We start from the raw sequence: 22,541 nt of genomic DNA, 5'->3' as shown, positions 1-22,541 counted from the left end.
AACGCGTTTCGGATCCTCAATGATCCTTCGTCAGTAGCGTGCTCTTGCCCTGCCATTTCAGCGTTTAAATAACGCTGCAGATAAGCTGACCGGGTGACGCTTCCGCCTATACCCGGAAGTAAGATGGCCGTGCGTTCCAAGCGCAGGCTATTATGCGTGTCAAATGTACGAGGTAAATCCCGGAAGTAAGATGGCCGTGCGTTTCACAGCGCGGACCATTGATACTATCACACACATGGATATACATAATATTCTAACTATTTAAGAAACATATCACCGCTAGAGTCAATATCTTTCTAACAGTACAGGTCATCAATACATCCATAAAGTGCAAAGTGCGTGGATCTTATTAGTGTTAATAACGAGTATATAAATAACATTCCTTAGGGATATACATTTTTTTAAAAAAAGACATCTGGATTTTACATTTAAAACAAGAGAATAGAGAAATATAAAAATGATTACATAAAGATGCATATTTCACAAAAGGAGAGACGGTCAGGGATAAAAGAGATAAAAATCATGTTAAAAAATGTTTCAACTCGAAATCACCATTTAAACCACCAGGCACAAGAGTGTTTAATCTATAGATCCATCTCATTTCATTTTGTGTGAGGCGTTTATCAATGTCCCTTGTTCGCCATTTTGGTGTAATTAATTGTATCCCCCAGAAATTGATTAGGGAACATTCATTGGATTGGTGTTTTTTATGAAAATGGTCCGAAAGTGTATGAGTAAGTAAACCTTTGCGTATATTATATACGTGTTCAGCCAGACGTGTTTTAAGTGGTCGACTCGTTCTGCCGACATAAAAAAGATGGCACGAGCACTCTAATAAGTATACAATATTTTTGGAGTGACAAGTAATGAATTCGTTAATTTTATAGGTTTTTCCTTTCACTTTAAAATCTGCTATCTTTTTATTTGTTCCTTTTACAGTTTTACACATTAAGCAGTCTCCGCATCTATGAAACCCCTTGGTGCGGATGCTTTGTCTTGGGGCCTCATCTATAGTGCTTTTCACCAAGTGGTTTTTTAGTGATGCTGATTTTCTATAAATAAAAATAGGTTTATCTGGTAAAACATTTCCTAAAATTGGGTCTTGCTTTATCATATACCAATTATTTTTAAAAACATTCTCTATTTTAAAATGGAGACTATTGTATTGGGTGATAAATGCCCATTGATATTTATCATCTTTCTCTTTTTTTGTTTTTTCCTTTAGTAGGTCTGTTCTTTCTATATTATCGATTCTTGTTCTTGCTGTATCGAGTGTGTCAGTTGTGTAACCTTTGGACGTTAATCTTTCAGTTATTTCTTCTATTTGTTGGTTACAGATTTCCTGATTTGAACAATTGCGTTTAGCTCGTGTAAATTGACTAAAGGGGATACTTTTTAACCAGTTAGAGTGGTGTTGGCTGGTTACTTCGATATATCCATTAGAGTCTGTGGGTTTTCGATACATTTTGGTGTTTAATTTTCCATCCGGGACTATTGTGGACGGACGCATCAGGGCTATATCAGTATCCGGAACTGATTAGCCTTTGGGACGGACCGCATACCTCCTGCTGTGCCCCGGGACCCAAATGTTACATGCCTTTTTAACCCCTACCAATTGTGAGTGCATTACCTACATTAAATTTGTTGTTTTAAACGTTATGCACTATATTCTTTCTCTGCTTCATTTCATATCTGGAGGATTATCATATCCGTAATCACCCTACGTACTCCTACTCCTGGTACTGGACATATTTGGAAACCTAACCTCTAAGAGTCGACCTTTTAAAGCGCCGGTATCAATTCATTCCATTGTACTGCCATTCTGTTTTTAAGGTGCCATAAGAATAACACCTTGAATTGTAACAGGCTGCTTGAGAGCACTGTATGCGCACCCACCACAGTTAACACCTTCTTTGTATCACGTTTTGTTTATTCTTAAACTGTGTGTTGAGTGCTGCAATCATGTTTGCTTTTAGAGATATACGTAATCAACTAGTAAAAAATACCTTCTCATCACAGGATGCTAATATTGATATCAGCGATGAGAATTTGGGTTCAGTCTTTTTTAAACTGGAATCAGTAATGCTTAGAGAAAATAAGTTATGGTGGGAGGTGGTCACCCTTGAACATTATTTAACATCAAAAATAATCCCAAAGGGGCTTAAAATCACCAAACCCCCATCATTTCTATCTACAGATGAATCCTTTACAAAAGAGTGGGATTCTATTCTCACAAAATGTTCTCTTGCTTTGATTGACCTAATAATCAAGGATAGAACACACTCCTTGAAACAATTAAATGAGGAAATAGTTGTCCTACAGGAATCTGTAAAACCATTTAAAGAACTCGAGGACTTCTCAATATATGAGGAGGCACTCCTTGACAAAATTGGAAAAAGTACAAGGGAATTAAGAGAGAGGAAAGGTAAAAAATTCCTCAGGGACTCCATACCCGAAAAAGAGATCAACATACCATTAATTCCTAAAACACCTAAACGTATCCAAAATGAAAATAAAAAATCATACACCCCACAAAAGAAAGCCCCAGTATGGAGGAAAAAAAGATTCAATGTACCTTTAGAAGAGAGAATGCAAATGCCGGTCTATGATGTAGATACACCTAGACATTACAGACAGCCAAATAGATATAATTGGTCAAACCAATATAGAGGTACGAATAATACACAAAAGTGGCAAACCCCAAGACGCCCCTATAGACCACAGTTTAGAAATACAGAGACGCATGAATTAAGATTATCTAATCGTTTTTCTCATTTAGACCCTAACCCTAGACATCGAGAAAGAGAACTGTCTCCTTTTTTAGACCAGGACCATCAGAATTACCGGAGGAGATAGTGGAAAAACAAGATCCTCTTCCTGTTAAACGAAAAAATAAAACAAAAACTAAAAGAGGAAAAAGAGCGGGAGTAAAAAGAGTTCGAAAGACTAAAAAAATCCCCACTAACCCTAGGACCAATAATAATACAGGAAGAGTATTCAATTTAACTGATCGCGATCTAACTGAAATAGAAATCAAGATATTACAGAAAGGACTAAAATTTGCCCCCAGCTGTAAACCGAATAGTTTTAATCTATAGATATTCAAAAATGTATCCGCAAATTGACTATTAAACGTTTTTTTTGAGTCCAAAGACTCAGGGGAAATTGCGGAACCAATCACATTGTCCACACCTTTTAAACCACCATCTACTTTTTATCCCACACACTGCAGAGGGAGCTTTTTGGACTGTTTTAACCAAGTTGTATGTGATGAAATCACTAAAATTTTAGATAAAAAAGGAAACAAATTTGGAAAACAATGCAATTTGACAAAAAAAGAATATGAGACTCTAAAATCTCTAAAAGATGATAAATCCATAATAATTAAACCCGCCGATAAGGGTGGGAGTGTGGTAGTGATGAAAAAAGATTTATACCTAAAAGAAATAGATAAACAACTAACGACAGGAGATACATATAAAAAACTGAAAAGCGATCCTACTGCACGCATCACTAATGGTTTATTAGAACTCACCACTGATGCTCTTTCGAAAGGCACTATTTCTAAAAAAGAATTTAACTTCTTAAATATAAAAGAACCCTCAGTGCCCTCTCTATATATTCTCCCGAAAATCCATAAGGATGAAAAAAATCCCCCTGGGAGACCTATTGTCTCTGGCTGTAATAGCCTCACCAGCAATTTGTCTGCAATGGTCGATTTTTACTTACAGCCACTTGTTTTAAAGACCAATGCATATTTGAAAGACACCGGAGACTTATTAAGAACCCTTGACAACTATGAATGGAAAGATGGAGATATCTTGTGCAGTGCAGATGTGAGTACTCTGTACACCATAATAAAGAAAGATATAGGTTTACAAGCAGTCTCATATTTTTTAAATTTATCAACACTTAATGCATATTTAAAGGATTTTATTTTAAAAAGCATTGATTTTATCCTTTCTAATAACTATTTTTATCATAATGGAAGCTTTTATCTGCAGTGTGTGGGAACCGCCATGGGTACCAGATTCGCTCCCAGTTACGCCAATCTATTTATGTCCTACTGGGAATTAACGGCAGTTTGGCATAATGGCCAACTGGGGGCGGGTCTGGTACTATGGCGGCGTTTTATTGATGACATTTTATTTATCTGGAGAGACGGTCAGGAAAAACTTTCTACCTTTTGTAATACTCTTAATATGAATGATATGTCTATTAATTTGGTTTTTGTAAATAGTATAAAAGAAATTTCATTTCTCGACTTAACCATATATATAGAGGATGGGAAATTAAACACCAAAATGTATCGAAAACCCACAGACTCTAATGGATATATCGAAGTAACCAGCCAACACCACTCTAACTGGTTAAAAAGTATCCCCTTTAGTCAATTTACACGAGCTAAACGCAATTGTTCAAATCAGGAAATCTGTAACCAACAAATAGAAGAAATAACTGAAAGATTAACGTCCAAAGGTTACACAACTGACACACTCGATACAGCAAGAACAAGAATCGATAATATAGAAAGAACAGACCTACTAAAGGAAAAAACAAAAAAAGAGAAAGATGATAAATATCAATGGGCATTTATCACCCAATACAATAGTCTCCATTTTAAAATAGAGAATGTTTTTAAAAATAATTGGTATATGATAAAGCAAGACCCAATTTTAGGAAATGTTTTACCAGATAAACCTATTTTTATTTATAGAAAATCAGCATCACTAAAAAACCACTTGGTGAAAAGCACTATAGATGAGGCCCCAAGACAAAGCATCCGCACCAAGGGGTTTCATAGATGCGGAGACTGCTTAATGTGTAAAACTGTAAAAGGAACAAATAAAAAGATAGCAGATTTTAAAGTGAAAGGAAAAACCTATAAAATTAACGAATTCATTACTTGTCACTCCAAAAATATTGTATACTTATTAGAGTGCTCGTGCCATCTTTTTTATGTCGGCAGAACGAGTCGACCACTTAAAACACGTCTGGCTGAACACGTATATAATATACGCAAAGGTTTACTTACTCATACACTTTCGGACCATTTTCATAAAAAACACCAATCCAAAGAATGTTCCCTAATCAATTTCTGGGGGATACAATTAATTACACCAAAATGGCGAACAAGGGACATTGATAAACGCCTCACACAAAATGAAATGAGATGGATCTATAGATTAAACACTCTTGTGCCTGATGGTTTAAATGGTGATTTCGAGTTAAAACATTTTTTAACATGATTTTTATCTCTTTTATCCCTGACCGTCTCTCCTTTTGTGAAATATGCATCTTTATGTAATCATTTTTATATTTCTCTATTCTCTTGTTTTAAATGTAAAATCCAGATGTCTTTTTTTAAAAAATGTATATCCCTAAGGAATGTTATTTATATACTCGTTATTAACACTAATAAGATCCACGCACTTTGCACTTTATGGATGTATTGATGACCTGTACTGTTAGAAAGATATTGACTCTAGCGGTGATATGTTTCTTAAATAGTTAGAATATTATGTATATCCATGTGTGTGATAGTATCAATGGTCCGCGCTGTGAAACGCACGGCCATCTTACTTCCGGGATTTACCTCGTACATTTGACACGCATAATAGCCTGCGCTTGGAACGCACGGCCATCTTACTTCCGGGTATAGGCGGAAGCGTCACCCGGTCAGCTTATCTGCAGCGTTATTTAAACGCTGAAATGGCAGGGCAAGAGCACGCTACTGACGAAGGATCATTGAGGATCCGAAACGCGTTTGGCGTGCCTTGCCATTTCACTTCTACAGACTTTTATACCTGTGTTGGACATCGGGACTATTGTGGACGGACGCATCAGGGCTATATCAGTATCCGGAACTGATTAGCCTTTGGGACGGACCGCATACCTCCTGCTGTGCCCCGGGACCCAAATGTTACATGCCTTTTTAACCCCTACCAATTGTGAGTGCATTACCTACATTAAATTTGTTGTTTTAAACGTTATGCACTATATTCTTTCTCTGCTTCATTTCATATCTGGAGGATTATCATATCCGTAATCACCCTACGTACTCCTACTCCTGGTACTGGACATATTTGGAAACCTAACCTCTAAGAGTCGACCTTTTAAAGCGCCGGTATCAATTCATTCCATTGTACTGCCATTCTGTTTTTAAGGTGCCATAAGAATAACACCTTGAATTGTAACAGGCTGCTTGAGAGCACTGTATGCGCACCCACCACAGTTAACCCCTTCTTTGTATAATATTTATTCTGAACAATTCATGGAGAGGGGTTATCCTAAATATACCATCGCTAGAGCGAGGGAGAGAGCAAGAACCCTTGAACGTGATAATCTTTTAGAATATAAAACTCACCCAAAAGATCCACCCGACAAGAGTGATTGTTTATTTATTACTCAATATAATGCTCAAGATAGAGATATCAAACATATACTGGACAAAAATTGGCATATTCTGAAGTTGGATCCTGTACTTAGTAACTGGGTATCTGATAGACCTAAAATTGTTTTTAAAAAGGCCAGGACTGTTAAGAACATGATATCTAATCATCGACTGGAACCTATTTCTACAGGTCCCTCTGACACTTTTCTAAGGGTTAAAGGATGTTTTCCTTGTAATGGTTGTAAGGTGTGTAAATACTTAGGGAAAAGTGCAGACTTATTGAAAATGAACCTGTCCTGTGTTAAATTCCATCATTTTATGAATTGTAACTCAGTATATGTTATTTATGTAATAAACTGTAGTTGCAATTTGCTGTATGTAGGGAAGACCAAGCGGGTTTTTAAAATAAGAGCACTTGAACATCTAAGAAATATCAAAAATGGCTTAACCGATCATAGCGTACCGCGCCATTTAAAAAATTTCCATAACAGTGACCCAGGTTGTTTTAATATCAGAGCGATTGAACACATACCTGTACCTAAAAGAGGCGACGATAGAGACAAAATGCTGCTAGGTCGAGAGACCTTCTGGATACTGAAGCTCAATACTGTAACCCCGTACGGTTTAAATGAGGGGTACGAAATAACGCCCTTCATTAATCGATAGTATGTTCAGTGTGCTGTATTTTTTATCATTGTTCTCATTTCAAGTGTTTTATTATACTTTTAAGGGAGACACATACTTCTTTTTAAGAATATATATGAAATAATTTTTATAATTGTTTCTCTGTTTATGTATACATGTATGGTACTATATATTATATATTTATTGTACATGATCTACATATAATTATTTAAGTATTTTACTAAGAATTGTATTTTTTACTGTGCAGTATTTTGTATTGTATATTTTGTGATTTTTTTATAGACATTATTGTTGTGTATGATTATTATCATTCCTGTTCTTTTTGCACCAAAGTGTGTAAGCAATTAGCTATATTGAATACTATATGTTGGGCTTTGCTTTTTCTCATTAACGGAGTTGCTCCGTTGGAAACCACAGCCTATTGGTTGAGGCTCCTTTTTAAACAACCCGGGTGATCACAAAGCCACGCCCTCTGACGAAGTCTCTGACGAAACGCGTTAGGGCGTGGCTTGTGACACCCGTGTCTGCCTCTCACCTAGCGTCTCTCCACTTGAGCGTGCCCCTGACTCCGTTCTCCGGTGATCCTGTGGCGCACTCCAGCGTCTCTGCATCCCTTGGATTCGGTGCATTTGGAGGTCCCCAGTGGAGCAGTTTGCCTTGGTATTTGTATACATCTCATGTGGTAATCAGCCCACAGTGTTGATTATTTCGGTACGAGCATTTGCTTTTTTAAACCTGGAGTAATTGTTGTCTCCTTAATAAACCTCGTTTACCTGCACCATGGAGCGCACCTTTCTCCTCTGTTTTTTTTAGAATATATATATATATATATATTTATATATATATATATCCCATGAGTGTAATGTGTATCCTCACTCACAGTGATGTCATTAGTCACTCACGCGTTTCATGACTTTATCCCCACAGGCCGGTTCCTCTGTTTTACAAATATCTTTTAACTTTCATGTTTGTCATTGAGGAAATTAACAAAGATCAGACGCTGTTGCCCAATATTACTCTGGGATATCACGTATATGACTCCTGTACTCAAACTAAGAAAGCTGTAAAAAGTGTCCTCCAGATTTTATCAGGATCAGGAACGACAATTCCAAACTATTCCTGTATGGGACATAGAACATTATCTGGTTTTATTGGAGATCAAAGTTCCCTTACGACACTGCCCATGGCTCAGATATTGGCATTATATGGATACATACAGGTATAGTAAATACAGTATATATCTTCATCACCAGCTGGTTCACCAGTTAAAGTTAATTCTAATCAGTCCTCCTGTTCCTCTAATCTCTCCTACTGTCCCAATAAGCCCTCTCGCTTCCCTACTAAGCCCTCACACTGCCAGTCTAAACTCTCCTGCTGCTCCACTAAGCCCTCTCACTGCCCTTCTAAGCCCCTCCACTGATCCTCTTAACTCTCCCTGTGTCCCAGCTTTTTTACTGTCCCACTATGCCCTCCCATTACCAATCTAAGGTCTTCTTCCACCTCACTAAGCCCTCCCATTGCCAATCTAAGCTCTTCTGCTGCCACACTCTGGGCCGCTGACAGGGGGTGCCCTGGGTACAGCTGTCCCTGGCCCCAGCCTCTGGAGCGGCCCGGGCAGCTTCCCACAGCCCCCTACCCCTGCACCCAGCGATCCTCACCCAGCAGCCAGCCCTACCTCCCCCCTGCGCACCCGGAGGCCAGGCATGCACAATACACAGTGTAGCCTGCAGAGCACCATGCCTAGGACACAGAGGGGCTCAGCGCTGAACTGTGCAGTGTGCGCTTGGACTGTGGAGGCTGAAGGAGCCAGAGGACGCGGCTGCGACATGATGGTAAGTAATGGGGACGGAGTAGGGGGAGGCAGAGGGCTGGCAGACAGGGTGCTGGCAGGCGGGAATGCCCGGGGGGGTCGGAGGTATGGCGCTGTGCAGTTGGGGGCCCGGACTGTAGGTCAGTCCCGGGCCCCAGCATTTCTAGTGGCAGCCCTGGCCACACTAAGCCCTCCTACTGCTCCTTTAATCACTCCTGCTGCCCCTCTAAGCCCTCCCACTGCAGCTCTAAACTCTACCGGTGTTTCTTTATTTCCCTGTCCAACTAAGACCTCCCTTTGCCATAAAAGCCATCCTGCTGCCCCTCTAAGCCCTACCACTGCCACTCTAAACTCTCCTGCTGTCCCTCTTAGCCCTCCCACTGCTCCTCTAAACTGTCGAGCTGCCCCTCTTAGCCGTCCCACTGTAAACTCTCCCAATGCCCCACTAAGCCATCTTGCTGCCCCGCTAAGCCCTCCCACTGTCACTCTCCTGCTGTCCCTCCTAGCCATCTCGCTGCATCTCCTGCTGCACCACTAAGATGTCTCAATGTGCCACTAAGCTCTCCTGCTGCCTTAATAAGCCCTCCCGTAGCCTATTTCTCACCGAACCCTAACTTCACTCGGCACCTGATGAGTCCGCGTTAAAAGAGATGCGGGACCATAAGGTGTCAGCAAATCAGTGGCGTTCCTGCAAATTAATAGAGATTTCAGTCAGTTGATGCTATTGTAGAAAAAAACACAAAAATCAAAATTATTTTAGGACAATTACAGATTCAGTTCCCTGGGGTCATCAAGGGACCACTTTTCATATTCTCCACCTATCTGTAACACTACTTTCTTGGGAATACTGTATTTTCTTTGTAGATCAGCTATGGTGGAACCAGTCATCTTCTCAGTGACCGCCACCTCTACCCAACGTTTTACCGCACAGTGCAAAGTGACCGGACAAGTTACTCCAAGCTTTCATGTCTGATGAAGTTCTTTGGCTGGACCTGGGTTGGAGTTTTAGCTTCTGATGATGATAGTGGTAATGAAGAAACTCAGCTCCTGACTGAATATCTGACTCTCAGGAGCATCTGTGTTGCCTACACAATAAAATTAAAGTATTCTAAGGAAGATGTCTTCGATGAAATGAATAAGAAGAGAGCTGATATTATAAGAAAGTCCTCTGCCCAGGTTATAATACTCTGCGGGACATACTCTTCATTTTTAGCTGATTTTATAACAGCTGTGAGAGGTGCGCTCCGGGATAAGACCTTAGTGTTTGGTCCATCGTTTTCCACCATATTATTTCTAATGGAACATTACATGGATGTATTTAATGGAAGTTTGGCCCTTCAACCTGCAACTCTCCCCATGCTGGATATGGAAAGTTTCTATGACAGTTACCAGCCCATAAATCACCCCGAGGACAAGTTACTAGAACATATATGGTTGGTGTGGAAGAGATGTTTATCAAGAGATAGAAAAATTAATCACCTATATAGCTTCATATATGGGAAAACACTGCGCAACTGTACCGGGACGGATCGTATAACAGAGTTTAATACTTTTCACAGCCCCGGACTGACTGACCGAGTATATAAGGCGGTTTATTCCATGGCCCATGCATTACATAATATGCACATGTACCTAGGTGCTCAGTCTCCTACACAAATCCCTCAATCCTGTGGTTATATGCAGCAGGTAAGTACATCAGGACCCGAATCAGTATCTGTTGCAGGCTTGCAATATATAAACCCTGCAAAACTGCAACAGTTTTCTTTAACATTGCAAAAGAGGGGAAGTTTTATGGGGGATGTGCGCTGGATTGGCTGCCTTGTGGGGGTTACAGTATGTCAAAATAGTGGAAACCCTATAACCACTTCTAACCATCATATGCAAAAAAGACAAATTGATATATCCTCCACTGGCGCAAACTAATACGTTCCTGTATAGAGGGGAATGTTCCTCTTCTCCAAAATGGTAAAGCCAAATGCCTGTGTATAAATACCTTACGTCCCTCTGTAAATATGAGGGCTCCTCTTCTCTGAGTATACACAGCTTAAATGAATCCTAGGGGCAACCACCAAGCTGGTAAGGATAAGCTTCCGGAGACTTCGTCCCTTATAGAGTCCGTACTCATCCAATGGTGACCCAAAACAAAAGATGATTGGGGAGGTATATAGGCCCTTATTCAGATCTGAGCTCAGTACAAATTTGTTCGGAAAATGGACAAAACCATTCTTGGGGATCGACCCACCCCATTTAAGCAGCTGCTATAAGGAAGCAAAACACATCAAAGCGCTCTTCAGTAAGAGGCGATCTGTCCCTGACTTTTGTATTCTGTTATGATGTAATGTACTGGTATATGGAGCAAATTTTGGATGAGAAGTAGGTGGCAAGTCAAGGGCAGAGTGTGAGGAAGGGAGTCATGGTGGAGGTTGGTAGAGGAGTGAGTTGAAAGTATGAGACATAAGGGTGCCAATATGAGGCTATTCCATTAAAATTGCATAATTTTGGCCATGCCCCCTCCAGATAGACCCACGAATCACTGCATTATTCAAATACATTTTTTGAATATATTATTAAAAAAATGCTTTTAAGACTTTAATAATAAATTTAAAAGAAAATCAATTTCTGTGAAGTTTTGCAGGAAAACAAATCAGCAGATAAGTGGATAACAGTTGTGGGTACATAATGTTTTTAGGAGTTATTCACAAATATTAATTGGTAAATAGGACCCAAGGTTAGGACCCATAGGACTGCATGTTATTGTCCAACGTTTGTAAAATAAAGTTCTTAGACATATCATGTGTATTTCCCAGCTCCATCGATACTTGCGGAAGGAGAGACGTACCGATGGGGATCTGGTTTTCAATAATAATGGAGATTTTGTTACCCCGTATAAAATTGCAAATTGGAAAATTTTCAATAATCGCTCCTTGTTTTTAGTATATGTCGGCCAGACAAGAAACGTGGATGAAAATCACCAAAACTTTTCTATTCAACTGCAGAAAATTGTGTGGAAGACTGACAACAATGAGGTTACATTATATTTATGTATTATTCTTATTCATGTCCTTATAATGGAAACATTTATCCTTTCCTTATATTCAGACCTGATCACCAAGTTAATCTAGTCCTACTCTGAGCTGAGTGCAGCGTCCCTTCCTTCCAACAGCTGGGAGCCAACTGCATTTTAAGGGCACTACTAGAAAACGCCAGCGTGCCACCCACAAACTGGCTTTGTTTGAATGGACGGCTCATGCAGGCACACTACAATTCTATAACACTCCTTCTATAATCAGCATTGGTTGTGAATTCACTGCCCTGCATACACATCTGAATCGGCTGCTTAGTTTTGATGTATTTTCCCCGTTTGTTATGATTACGTTCCTATAATACTTTCATTAAGTCTGGCACTAGGCTGATATATTTCTGTTATTAGTGGTGGAGGAGTCTACAATATCCACTTCTATGTAATTTATATTGTCACATAGGGAATTGGAGGTGCTATCCCCTGGTTTTAGTTAAAATATAGTCATAGTAACGAAGCCAAGAGATCTCGGATGAACTTTACCTACCACAAATATATAATATATATAACAGCGGGATGGACGAGCACTCTCACCAACTCCAGCAATAGCCTGCATGCCCTTGCGAATATCGTACACCAGCAGGTAGGGAACACCAGTTTCCTCAATGTCCCCAGGCACGGCACTGACAGGTCTTTCACAAAAATAGAAAATTTATTCTCAACGTTTCAAGGAACATATCCCCATCGTCAGGAGTAGTAGACACACAAACAAATACCACATTGCTTACCTTATATAGCGTCCACCACGCTGCATCCACCGCCTACCCGCGCCTTCATCACGAGAATCATCGGCACCTGAACAGCGCGCACCCGGATGACGTCACAGCGTCTCTCCCGGCCGCGTTGTAGGCAGCCACAGCGTCTCCAGTGATTACAGCGCGGACAGCGCACGTTAGCAGACAATGGAGGCACACTATACAGGTTTACATATAATACAAAGATATAGTACAATAAAAACATTGAAACACATTATACATACATAATAAAAGAATAAAAATAGCAGCAGTATCTCCAGCAATATAATCAAAATATGTAGCAATCAAAAATAGCACAACATGCATATCGCACAGTGGATGAAAACCAGAAGCATTACATGAGAGTGTTCCATGCAATGCGCTCGTTGAGGCCCCTAGGAGCCACAGTATCTAGTCTGTGGATCCAGGCGGCCTCCAGACGGAGCAACTTCTTGTTACGATCTCCACCCCTAATACTTTCAGGGATGTGGTCGATTATTTGATATTTAAGTGAGCAAAGCGAATGGCCGTGGGTTTTAAAATGCACCGCTACTGGCTGGTCGTTACTTTTGCCACTCAGTGCCGCTTTGATGGCTGAGCGGTGTAGGGCCATGCGCTCTTTAAACTTCCTAGATGTTTTACCTACGTAGTAATATCCGCAAGGGCAGATGATAATATAAACAACATAGCGAGATTCACAGGACAATACATGTCTGATTTTATAGTTAAAGGCACTGTGTGGGTGCTTAAATGTATCACTTGCTATCAAGTAGCCACATGTGACACATTTAGGGCACCTATAACAGCCAGGTTTTTTAACTGCTACATTAGGTGTGCTCTGGAATTCGCTAATGTCAGAATGAACAAGTAGATCCCTGAGATTCTTGCCCCTCCGGAAACATGGTAATGGTCTCATTTTTTGGAAGCAGCTTAAACTTTTATCAGATGCCAGAACAGGCCACAGAGCTCTAGTGGCGATGGGCACAACGGGGCTTGAGGTGTCAAAATTAGTTACCAAGGGGAAGACAGATTCCTTTTTCTTAACTACCGGTTTTAAGAGATTCCTTCTCTCTAGATTTAGGACCCTGTTTTTAGACAACTCAAGGTCCTTTAAGGCGTATCCACGCTCATGAAATTTAAATATAACCTTATCCAATTCACATGGTAACGTGGACCAGTCACTACAGATTCAGGACACTCTTACCATTTGCGAATAGGGTAACCCTTTCTTGAGGGCGGGGGGGGGGGGGTGATGGCTGTTTGCCATTAACAGGGTATTCCTATCAGTACTCTTAAGCTGGGTACACATATGTACAATTAAATTTTTCTTGCGACCGTTCGATCGACCGAATACACGTTCGACCGTCCAAAACATACGACCGATCTGCGCGTACACATATGTACAATTTTACTTGCGACGTCCAATGTACTCCCGTCCAAACAATCGCAAGAAAAAGATTGTACCACCGTACACACTCTCCCGATCTGGCTATTCGCACGATAAAAATGTACACAAAATTATCATATTGGGCTGGGTTAAGGGCATACCAAAACAAAGAGGCGTGATCACAGAACAAAAGAATCGATCGTGCAGTACAGTGAATAGAGCCGTGACTTTTCAGAGCAGTGCTAGCTGTGCATGTATACGGACGTTCGTTTGTGTTTTGTTGCATATTTGGCCTTTTTTTGCCTTTCAATATGAGCTTGAGGAGAAGGCAGGCTCGTGCGTGCATTTTTGCTGCTATGGCCACTAGATTGCAGGCTATTAAAAAAAGAAAAAGGACCAAGTATCGGAGCTGCTGGACCAGAGACTGGCTTCTGAGGAGAGACACCTTCTCCCACATGCCATTGCTACAGGAGATACGGGAGAACAATCCTGATGACTTCAGGAATTATCTTCGTATGGATGACGCTACCTTCATGGAGCTGCTGGCACTCGTTACCCCTTTAATAGAAAGAGAGGACACCTATTTCAGGAGGCCTATTTCTGCAGAGCAGAGACTGGTGGCAACGCTGCGTTACCTGGCAACAGGAAGGACCCTTGCCGACCTGAGATTCAGCACCGCAATATCATCGCAAGCGCTGGGGCTGATAATACCAGACACCTGTGATGCCATCGTCCAAGTTCTACAGGACAAATACATGAAGGTAAATATGGAAATTACATACATGTCCCCCATATGTATAGCTGTGCACATACCTGTACCCTATATGTATATCTTTACAATGCCTGTTAATTTAAACTTTTACACGGACACCAAGATTATATTTTAACAACAAATTTTAATTGAAACTGCACAACTTAAATTTATAAAATTATAAAAGCAATAATAATAAATCTAAAAACTATGTACATTACATTTGGTGGTACCGCGGTGGTTCCATCCCAGAGTCCCCTGTGTCCACTGGTGGATGTGAGGGAGGTGGTGTTTCCCCCATACCTTGCATGTGCCCACCAGATGGACCAGGTGCAAATGTTGGAGGTGGGGGCTGGTGGTAACATTGACCAGTGGGTGGGGGGTAATTTTGATAAGGCGGGTAATAGCTTTGAGGCTGCAATGGGGGAGGGCTGATGGGTCTAAAATCAACCCAACAGATTATTAATACGCATATACTTTTATATTGCAGTTTCCATCGTCCAAGGAGGAGTGGCAAATTATTGCACGTGATTTCCGTGATCTTTGGAATTTCCCTAATTGTGGTGGAGCTATCGATGGCAAACACGTCAGAATCATGCCCCCTGCAAAGAGTGGCTCTTTTTATTATAACTATAAGGGGTTCTTCAGCATTGTTCTAATGGCCATCGCTAATGCCCGATACGAGTTTGTATTTGTGGACATTGGGAAAAATGGTAGAGTTTCAGATGGAGGAGCCCTGGAGAAGACCTTTTTCCATGACAAACTGAAAAAAAAATGAACTGAATCTGCCAGAGCGGACTGAAAATGAGCACAGTTTGAACTTTGTTTTTGTGGCGGATGAGGCCTTTGGATTGCACCCTAATGTCCTTAAACCCTACCCACAAAGGGCACTGAACAGGGAACGACGCATTTTTAATTATAGCCTGTCACGTGCCAGGTGAGTGGTTGAAAATGCGTTTGGGATTCTGAGTAATAAATTCAGAATTTTTCACAGTGCCATCAATCTGCGCCTAGATAAGATTGACAAAGTGGTGATGGCCTGTTGTGTGCTGCACAACTACCTGCGCAGAAAAGCGGTGCACACACAACATCTGGGGGCTACAGTGGACGAAAGCCAAGTTGTTGACGAGCCTATTGGTCTGACAGTTTTGGAAAATAATTTAAACACCAGAAAGGCATCAATGCGTGCAAAGTTGACAAGAGACGAGTACTTGAATTATTTCAATGGTGTTGGGGCTGTGGAGTGGCAGAATGACATGATTGCTTAAAAATGTACGTTTTTGTCATTGTAAATATATTGTTTTTTGGTGTGTACAGTTACAAAACAATATTTTGACAATAAAATTTGTATACTCACAGTGCCGCACAAGTTGTCCTCCGCGTCTTCTTGCAGCAAGGAGGAGGAGGTGGAGGCCGTAGCCTGGTCTTGGGCCAGATTACTGACCGAATCACGGCAAGTGAGTGGTAGTACTCAGGTGCCAGGCATTCCTGGAGGGCACAATGCCACGACACCTGGAGTGCAGACTGTACCCAGTACTGGTGTTTATGTACTAGCAAGTAGTGGCTCCACCACACCTATTTCTATGCCAATTTCTCCTGGTACTTTTGTACAGTCTCCAGGAGCAATACATGAAGGTAAAAATTGAAACAACATACATGTACCCCATATGTATATCTGTGCCCTATAGTCACCCTGCATGGTAAATTATATTTTCACACGGACACCAACTAGATTACAGAATGTTAAATTTTTATATAAATTATTAACTTCTAAACTTATAACAAATATAATATAAATAACAAGGAAATAAATAATAAATAAATACTTAAACATAAAAATATTTAAACTATATTATTAAACCAATTATACAATGAAAGCAACTATATACAATTTTTACATTTGGTGGTATACTTGTTCCACCCCATAATCCCCTGTATCCATCGCCGGTTGTGAGGGAGATGGAGTTTCCAACAAACACTGGAAGGGGCCACCAGGTGGACCTGGTGGGAGTGTAATAGCTGACGGTGCCGGTTGGTGCTGCCTTTGCCCGGTTGGTGGCTGGAACTGCTGGTACGGCTGATATTGCCCCGGGTAAAATACCGGTTGTTGGGGTATAGGGGCAGGGCTGATGGGTTTAAATTCAACCCTAGGCAGAGGGGTGTCATCAGTGAGCCGTGTGTGCCGGGACAGAGTCCCCACACGGGCCCGGTACAGAGTCTCATAGAAGATCCGCTCTACCTCAACCCTTGTAGCCGGGTCTAACTTGCGCAAATTGTCAGCTAATACACTCCCCACATGGTCCGCATCATCTTCCTCCATGGCCATCAATCGGTTAGCAGACTCCAGGATCTTGGTGGTCGCCACGTCCGAAGCATCTGGAGTCTGCCGCTGCCTTTTGCGCCCTCTTCTAGATGTTGCTTTGGGTTGAGGTTGAGCGCTGGGGGTGGCGGTTGGTGTGGGGGTGGAGCAGAGGGCCGGTGAAGGCAGCTGTGATGCAACCTCCAGCGATGGTGAAGATTCCTCCTCGGCAAATAGCGATGGCTGTAACAAAACAAGATGTAACAATGATGTATCACTATCGATTTTTAAGACTTGCATATATTTTTATATCTGCGCAGAAGAACGCAGCCCACACACCACCATGTTGCTGCCATGGATGAAAGTGAGCTAGTTGAAGAGGCGTTAAGACTGGCATCTCTGGAAACTAATTATTTAGATACCAGAAATACCTAATACTAATTTAAATACCAGAAATGCATCTATGCGTGCCAAATTAACCAGGGATGAATACATGCAGTATTTTATTGGTGTTGGCGCTGTGGATTGGCAGAATGATATTATTTCGTTAATTTTACATGTTCACAATTTTTATACTGTACTTGTTGTTATATTTATCTGCTTTAATAAAAAAATATTTAAAATAAAATCCGTCTACTTACTGTGCCGCAAAAGGTGTCATCAGAAACCTCTTGGTTGCACGAGGAGGTGGAGGGGGCAGGCTGGTCCCTTGCAGAATTGCTGACTGATTCCCTGGGCAGCTCCTGGTCCACCATGAAGGCCAGCAGGTCGAAGTACCACAGCCTGGGCACATAGACTTGGTCTGCCCCTGCCCCAGACCGCTTTGAGGACTCAACCTTATTAAGTTCTTTTTTAAAGACGGTCCTCATATTGGCAATCCTTGTCCGGACCCACTCTACGTTTGCTGTGGGGTAGTAGGTCTGGCTCACCCTCACCAGCTCCTCCAGAGCAACTAGCCTCTTCTGGCGATTGGAATAGTCTCTGGATTTTGTGTTTCAGAGACAATTTTGATCCCTGTAGGCCTCGATGAAGTCCTTCATGAACTCTACATTTTTCTCTGCCATGGTGGAATTTCTGTTCAAAAAAATACAATAAAAAGGCATATTATTTTCTTGATACACAAAGCACAACATAAACCATTTAATGTACAGGTGTTCAGTCTGTGGGCCACTAGATATACTGTAACTATAGTACAGGAGTTGAAACTCTGTGGGACATAGGATACACTGTCACTACAAGCCCCAGCATACCCATGGGCCACAGATTAAAGTCCCTGTCATAGAAAACTCCAAATTTTGTTTTAATACTCACCGAAATAAATGTCGATATAGACTACGGAAAATTCGCAGCGCAGCTCCGATCACTCGAACAGCAACGACAGAATATTCTTTCGTGCTGAACGTCGCTTGAAACCCAGTGATTGGATGAGCGCAGGAATCTCCGCCCCACTCACGTGCTTGGCGTCACACAGACAAGGGACATCGAGGAGCCATGTCGGAGGGTCTGGCGCCACCGCATATGGCAGAGGAGACGACTACAGCACCTTTGAGCCCCAATTCAGCACCGATAATGACAACAGATAAAGAAATCGCTGAGAGACAGGACAACAAGGAGAAAAAAATGACGCGCGCCTCCGCCATGTCATCTGCAGAGGTAGAACTGATGGTAAAAATGCTGGATAGAAGGGACTACGATTGTTTGCGGAAAACCTACCCCAAGACGAATTATAGAAAAAAAAATATTATGCAGCGTGTATGCAAGGAGATAAAGGAGAAGTTTGGGAAAAGAAGGTCAAAATACCAGCTACAGAAACGGTGGTCGGACCTGAAGCACAAGGAGCAGGCCAAGCTAAAGAAAATTCGTGGAATTATTAAAAGAAGTGAGTACAATGCCCTAGGTGGCTTTATTAATAGACTGTCTTGATCCATTACATTTTGTGTGTTTTGCTGACATGTTGCTTGTTTTTACTCAGAGGAAATCCAATCCAGGAGAAGACATGAGGAAGGCAGAGACAGGGCCTCCAAACTGAAAATAAAGAAGGAGAGTACAACAGGTAAGGTTTTGTACCAGCACACCACCACAACAACACATGTTTTATACACAAAACAAGGGGTAGTAATACGTCACTTACCTTGTCACTGTAGATGATATCCAGGCAGCGCAGCCGATGGAAGGGACCACAGAGGGCCACCAAGTGATTGCGATCACCAGCAGTGTAGATGGTGAGTGTATAGTGCAAATCATCTTTATGGGATAGTGACGTATCATTTGTGGAAAGGTAAACATTTCTTTATCTGTACTTATTATAGATATCATCGAGATTTCAGATGTCAGTGCAGAGGGGGAGAAGAACACACCATCACCTGACACGTCCAGCGACGAAAGCACAATTCAAGAAAACATGACACAAGTCCATAAATGTCTACAAGAACTAAGCGGAAAAGTCCATACCGTAGCCCAAAAAATTTCAAAAATCCAAAAAGGCGTAGCAGTAGTACACTCTTTATACGAAAATATTTATAACGGTTTGCATTATAAAGTCAAAAAATAGTTTGTGTACTTTATTTAACATTTTTTCACCTTCTTGGTTATTTGGAGGCCAGCAGCATGCACCTTAAAATGGTGTATGTCGTGGAAAGCAGTCTCACGGCAGCAATGCATCACATGTGAGCAGGCCGGGATGTTCCCATGTGATGCGTTGCTGCCGTGGGACCGCTTTCCACTACATACACCACCATGTTCCAATGTGTTTGATGTTTTTTGGGTGGGTGGGCGTTCCTGCTACACCATCACGTGGCACTTATGTCATGGCAAGCAGTCTCACAGCAGCAATGCATCACATGTGAGCAGGCCGGGATGTTCCCATGTGATGCGTTGCTGCCGTGGGACCGCTTTCCACTACATACACCACCATGTTCCAATGTGTTTGATGTTTTTTGGGTGGGTGGGCGTTCCTGCTACACCTTCACGTGGCACTTATGTCATGGCAAGCAGTCTCACGGCAGCAATGCATCACATGTGAGCAGGCCGGGATGTTCCCATGTGATGCGTTGCTGCCGTGGGACCGCTTTCCACTACATACACCACCATGTTCCAATGTGGTTGATGTTTTCTGGGTGGGTGGGCGTTCCTGCTACACCTTCACGTGGCACTTATGTCATGGCAAGCACCTGTATGTGACACTCTGTTCAGGTCCGACCACCGTTTTACCTCAAATAAACAAAGTGTTCACAGTATTTTTTGTCAGTATTTCTTAATAAATGTTAAGTGTTTATGTAGAACAATGAACATCACATATCTATCTATCTATCTATCTATCTATCTATCTATCTATCTATCTATCTATCTATATATCTATCTATCTTCTATAACTATATCTGTCAGGAATGCACACACAACGATTATTTATTTCAAAAGGAATGCACACACAACGAATATTCTTTAACAGCATGGCGCGGAAAGTACGGGGGAGAAGACTTCCTGTTGTTTACATGCTGCGCTGATGGAGGGATGACGCAGCTAGTCAACACCCACATGGGCGTGCTGCTTTTGGGAGGAATGATCGCAGGAACGGGCTGCATATCGATCGAACGTGCGTACACATGTCACTTTTCTTTCGATATGGAGCCGTCCTGTCGGAAGAATATTAAGCAGCAAAGAACCTTCGACCGACCGACCGTGGACGGCCAAGAGCGTTTTTGGCCAATTATCGATCGCAACGAAGGGATCGGGACTGCGTACATATATATACAATCGACTGGCCGTTCGTCCGCAGAACGGAAGAACGGCCCGACGATTGTACATATGTGTACCCAGCTTTAGAAAAAATAGTAGTGGAAATGCGACCATTGTTAAGTTGTACTAAAACATCTAGATACGCAATTTCATTGGTGCTACATTTAAAAGTAAATTTAATAGGCGTATCCATAGCGTTAATTTCCTGCATCATTACCTCAAAGGAATCCTTTCCCCCTTCCCACAACATGAACAGATCATCAATATACCTGCAGAACATCCGGATCTGTTTGCTAAATCTATGCTGAAAAAACATTTTTTGCTCTAAACCGAATATATAGTTGTTCGCATAGGACGGCGAAACCGCCGCCCCCATTGCACACCCGGATGTCTGCAGGTATATTTTGTTATCAAAAACAAAGTAATTACGAGTCAATATTAATTTGAGTAAAGTCAGAAATAGGTCAGCATCAAACCCAAAATTGGTAACCTTCTGGCACAGAAACTCCTTCATGGCCAACAAGCCATCAGTGTGCGGAATGGAAGTATATAGGCTTGTGACGTCCATGACACAAAGCATAGTGCCAGGAGTCACCTCGCCTACTGCTTCTAATTTGGTCAAAAAAGATGTAGTATCTTTAAGATGTGTCGGCTGTACCACAATATGTGCTTGTACCAGCATGTCCAGCAGTTGTGAAACAGGTTGGTACAGACTCCCCCTGGCCGAAATGATAGGTCGACCAGGGGGGTTCTGTAGACACTTGTGGATTTTAGGTAGTGTACAGTATATAACACTGGTACAATAGGGCATAGTACTTTCAATGCTGCACAACACTTTTTATCAAGCAAGCCACCACTACAAGCGAGGTCTAGAAGTTTGAACAATTCATTTTGATATTCAAGCGTGGGATCTCTACGTAGCATACAATATACCGTATCACAGTTCAACTGACGTAGTACCTCATTGCGATACTCTGCAATATCTTGTATCACTATCCCGCCCCCCTTATCGGCAGGGCGGATAGTGATACTTCTATCAGTGCTAAGGTTTTTCAAAGCTCGGAGCTCACTACTAGATAAATTACAGTGATGTACATTATAAGCGGCCGTGTATTTATACATAGACTCACCCAGCATTCTGCTAAAGGTTTTAATAGAGGCATTATGACTGATGGGATCATAAGTAGATAAATGCTGTTTACTCACAAAAGACTGAATAACAGATGATGTAATGTCCCGTTCAGAATTCTTAAAATGTTCTTTAAGACGTAGATTACGTCCAATGCGGTGGTGATCCACCTGCCACTCAAAGTCATTATGCCTGTTAGTGGGGATAAATGATAATCCCTTGTTCAATACTGTCCTTTCAACTTCCAGAAGCGGCCTGCTTGACAAATTATAGATCAACTCTTGGACTTGGTGCGAGCTTTTGAAGATCCTTTCGCATTGGCCCCCTCTCCTAGTTCTTTGTTTTTTACACCCTTGCCTCGGGTGTAAATCTAGAGAAGGAATCTCTAGAGAGAAGGAATCTCTTAAAACCGGTAGTTAAGAAAAAGGAATCTGTCTTCCCCTTGGTAACTAATTTTGACACCTCAAGCCCCGTTGTGCCCATCGCCACTAGAGCTCTGTGGCCTGTTCTGGCATCTGATAAAAGTTTGAGCTGCTTCCAAAAAATGAGACCATTACCATGTTTCCGGAGGGGCAAGA

The 22,541-nt window shown here is 41.6% G+C and overlaps 1 protein-coding gene across 1 annotated transcript in view; it reads left to right on the top strand.

Annotated features, from left to right (window-relative positions):
- The first annotated feature begins 1,962 nt into the window (after positions 1-1,962).
- The window catches only part of LOC146063090 (vomeronasal type-2 receptor 26-like), a 34,538-nt gene continuing 13,959 nt past the window's right edge, over positions 1,963-22,541 (top strand). The window contains exons 1-5 of the mRNA XM_083175104.1: positions 1,963-2,671; positions 6,777-7,029; positions 7,967-8,258; positions 9,714-10,535; positions 11,657-11,875. Coding sequence (XP_083031230.1) covers positions 1,963-2,671; positions 6,777-7,029; positions 7,967-8,258; positions 9,714-10,535; positions 11,657-11,875 — 2,295 coding nt within the window. The remainder of the gene's footprint in view (positions 2,672-6,776; positions 7,030-7,966; positions 8,259-9,713; positions 10,536-11,656; positions 11,876-22,541) is intronic.

This window comes from Crinia signifera, chromosome 3 (assembly GCF_055691185.1).
Source record: "Crinia signifera chromosome 3, ASM5569118v1, whole genome shotgun sequence".
NCBI classification, from domain to species: domain Eukaryota; kingdom Metazoa; phylum Chordata; class Amphibia; order Anura; family Myobatrachidae; genus Crinia; species Crinia signifera.
Note: the sequence above shows the minus strand (reverse complement) of the source record. Positions and strands in the feature narration are given on the sequence as shown.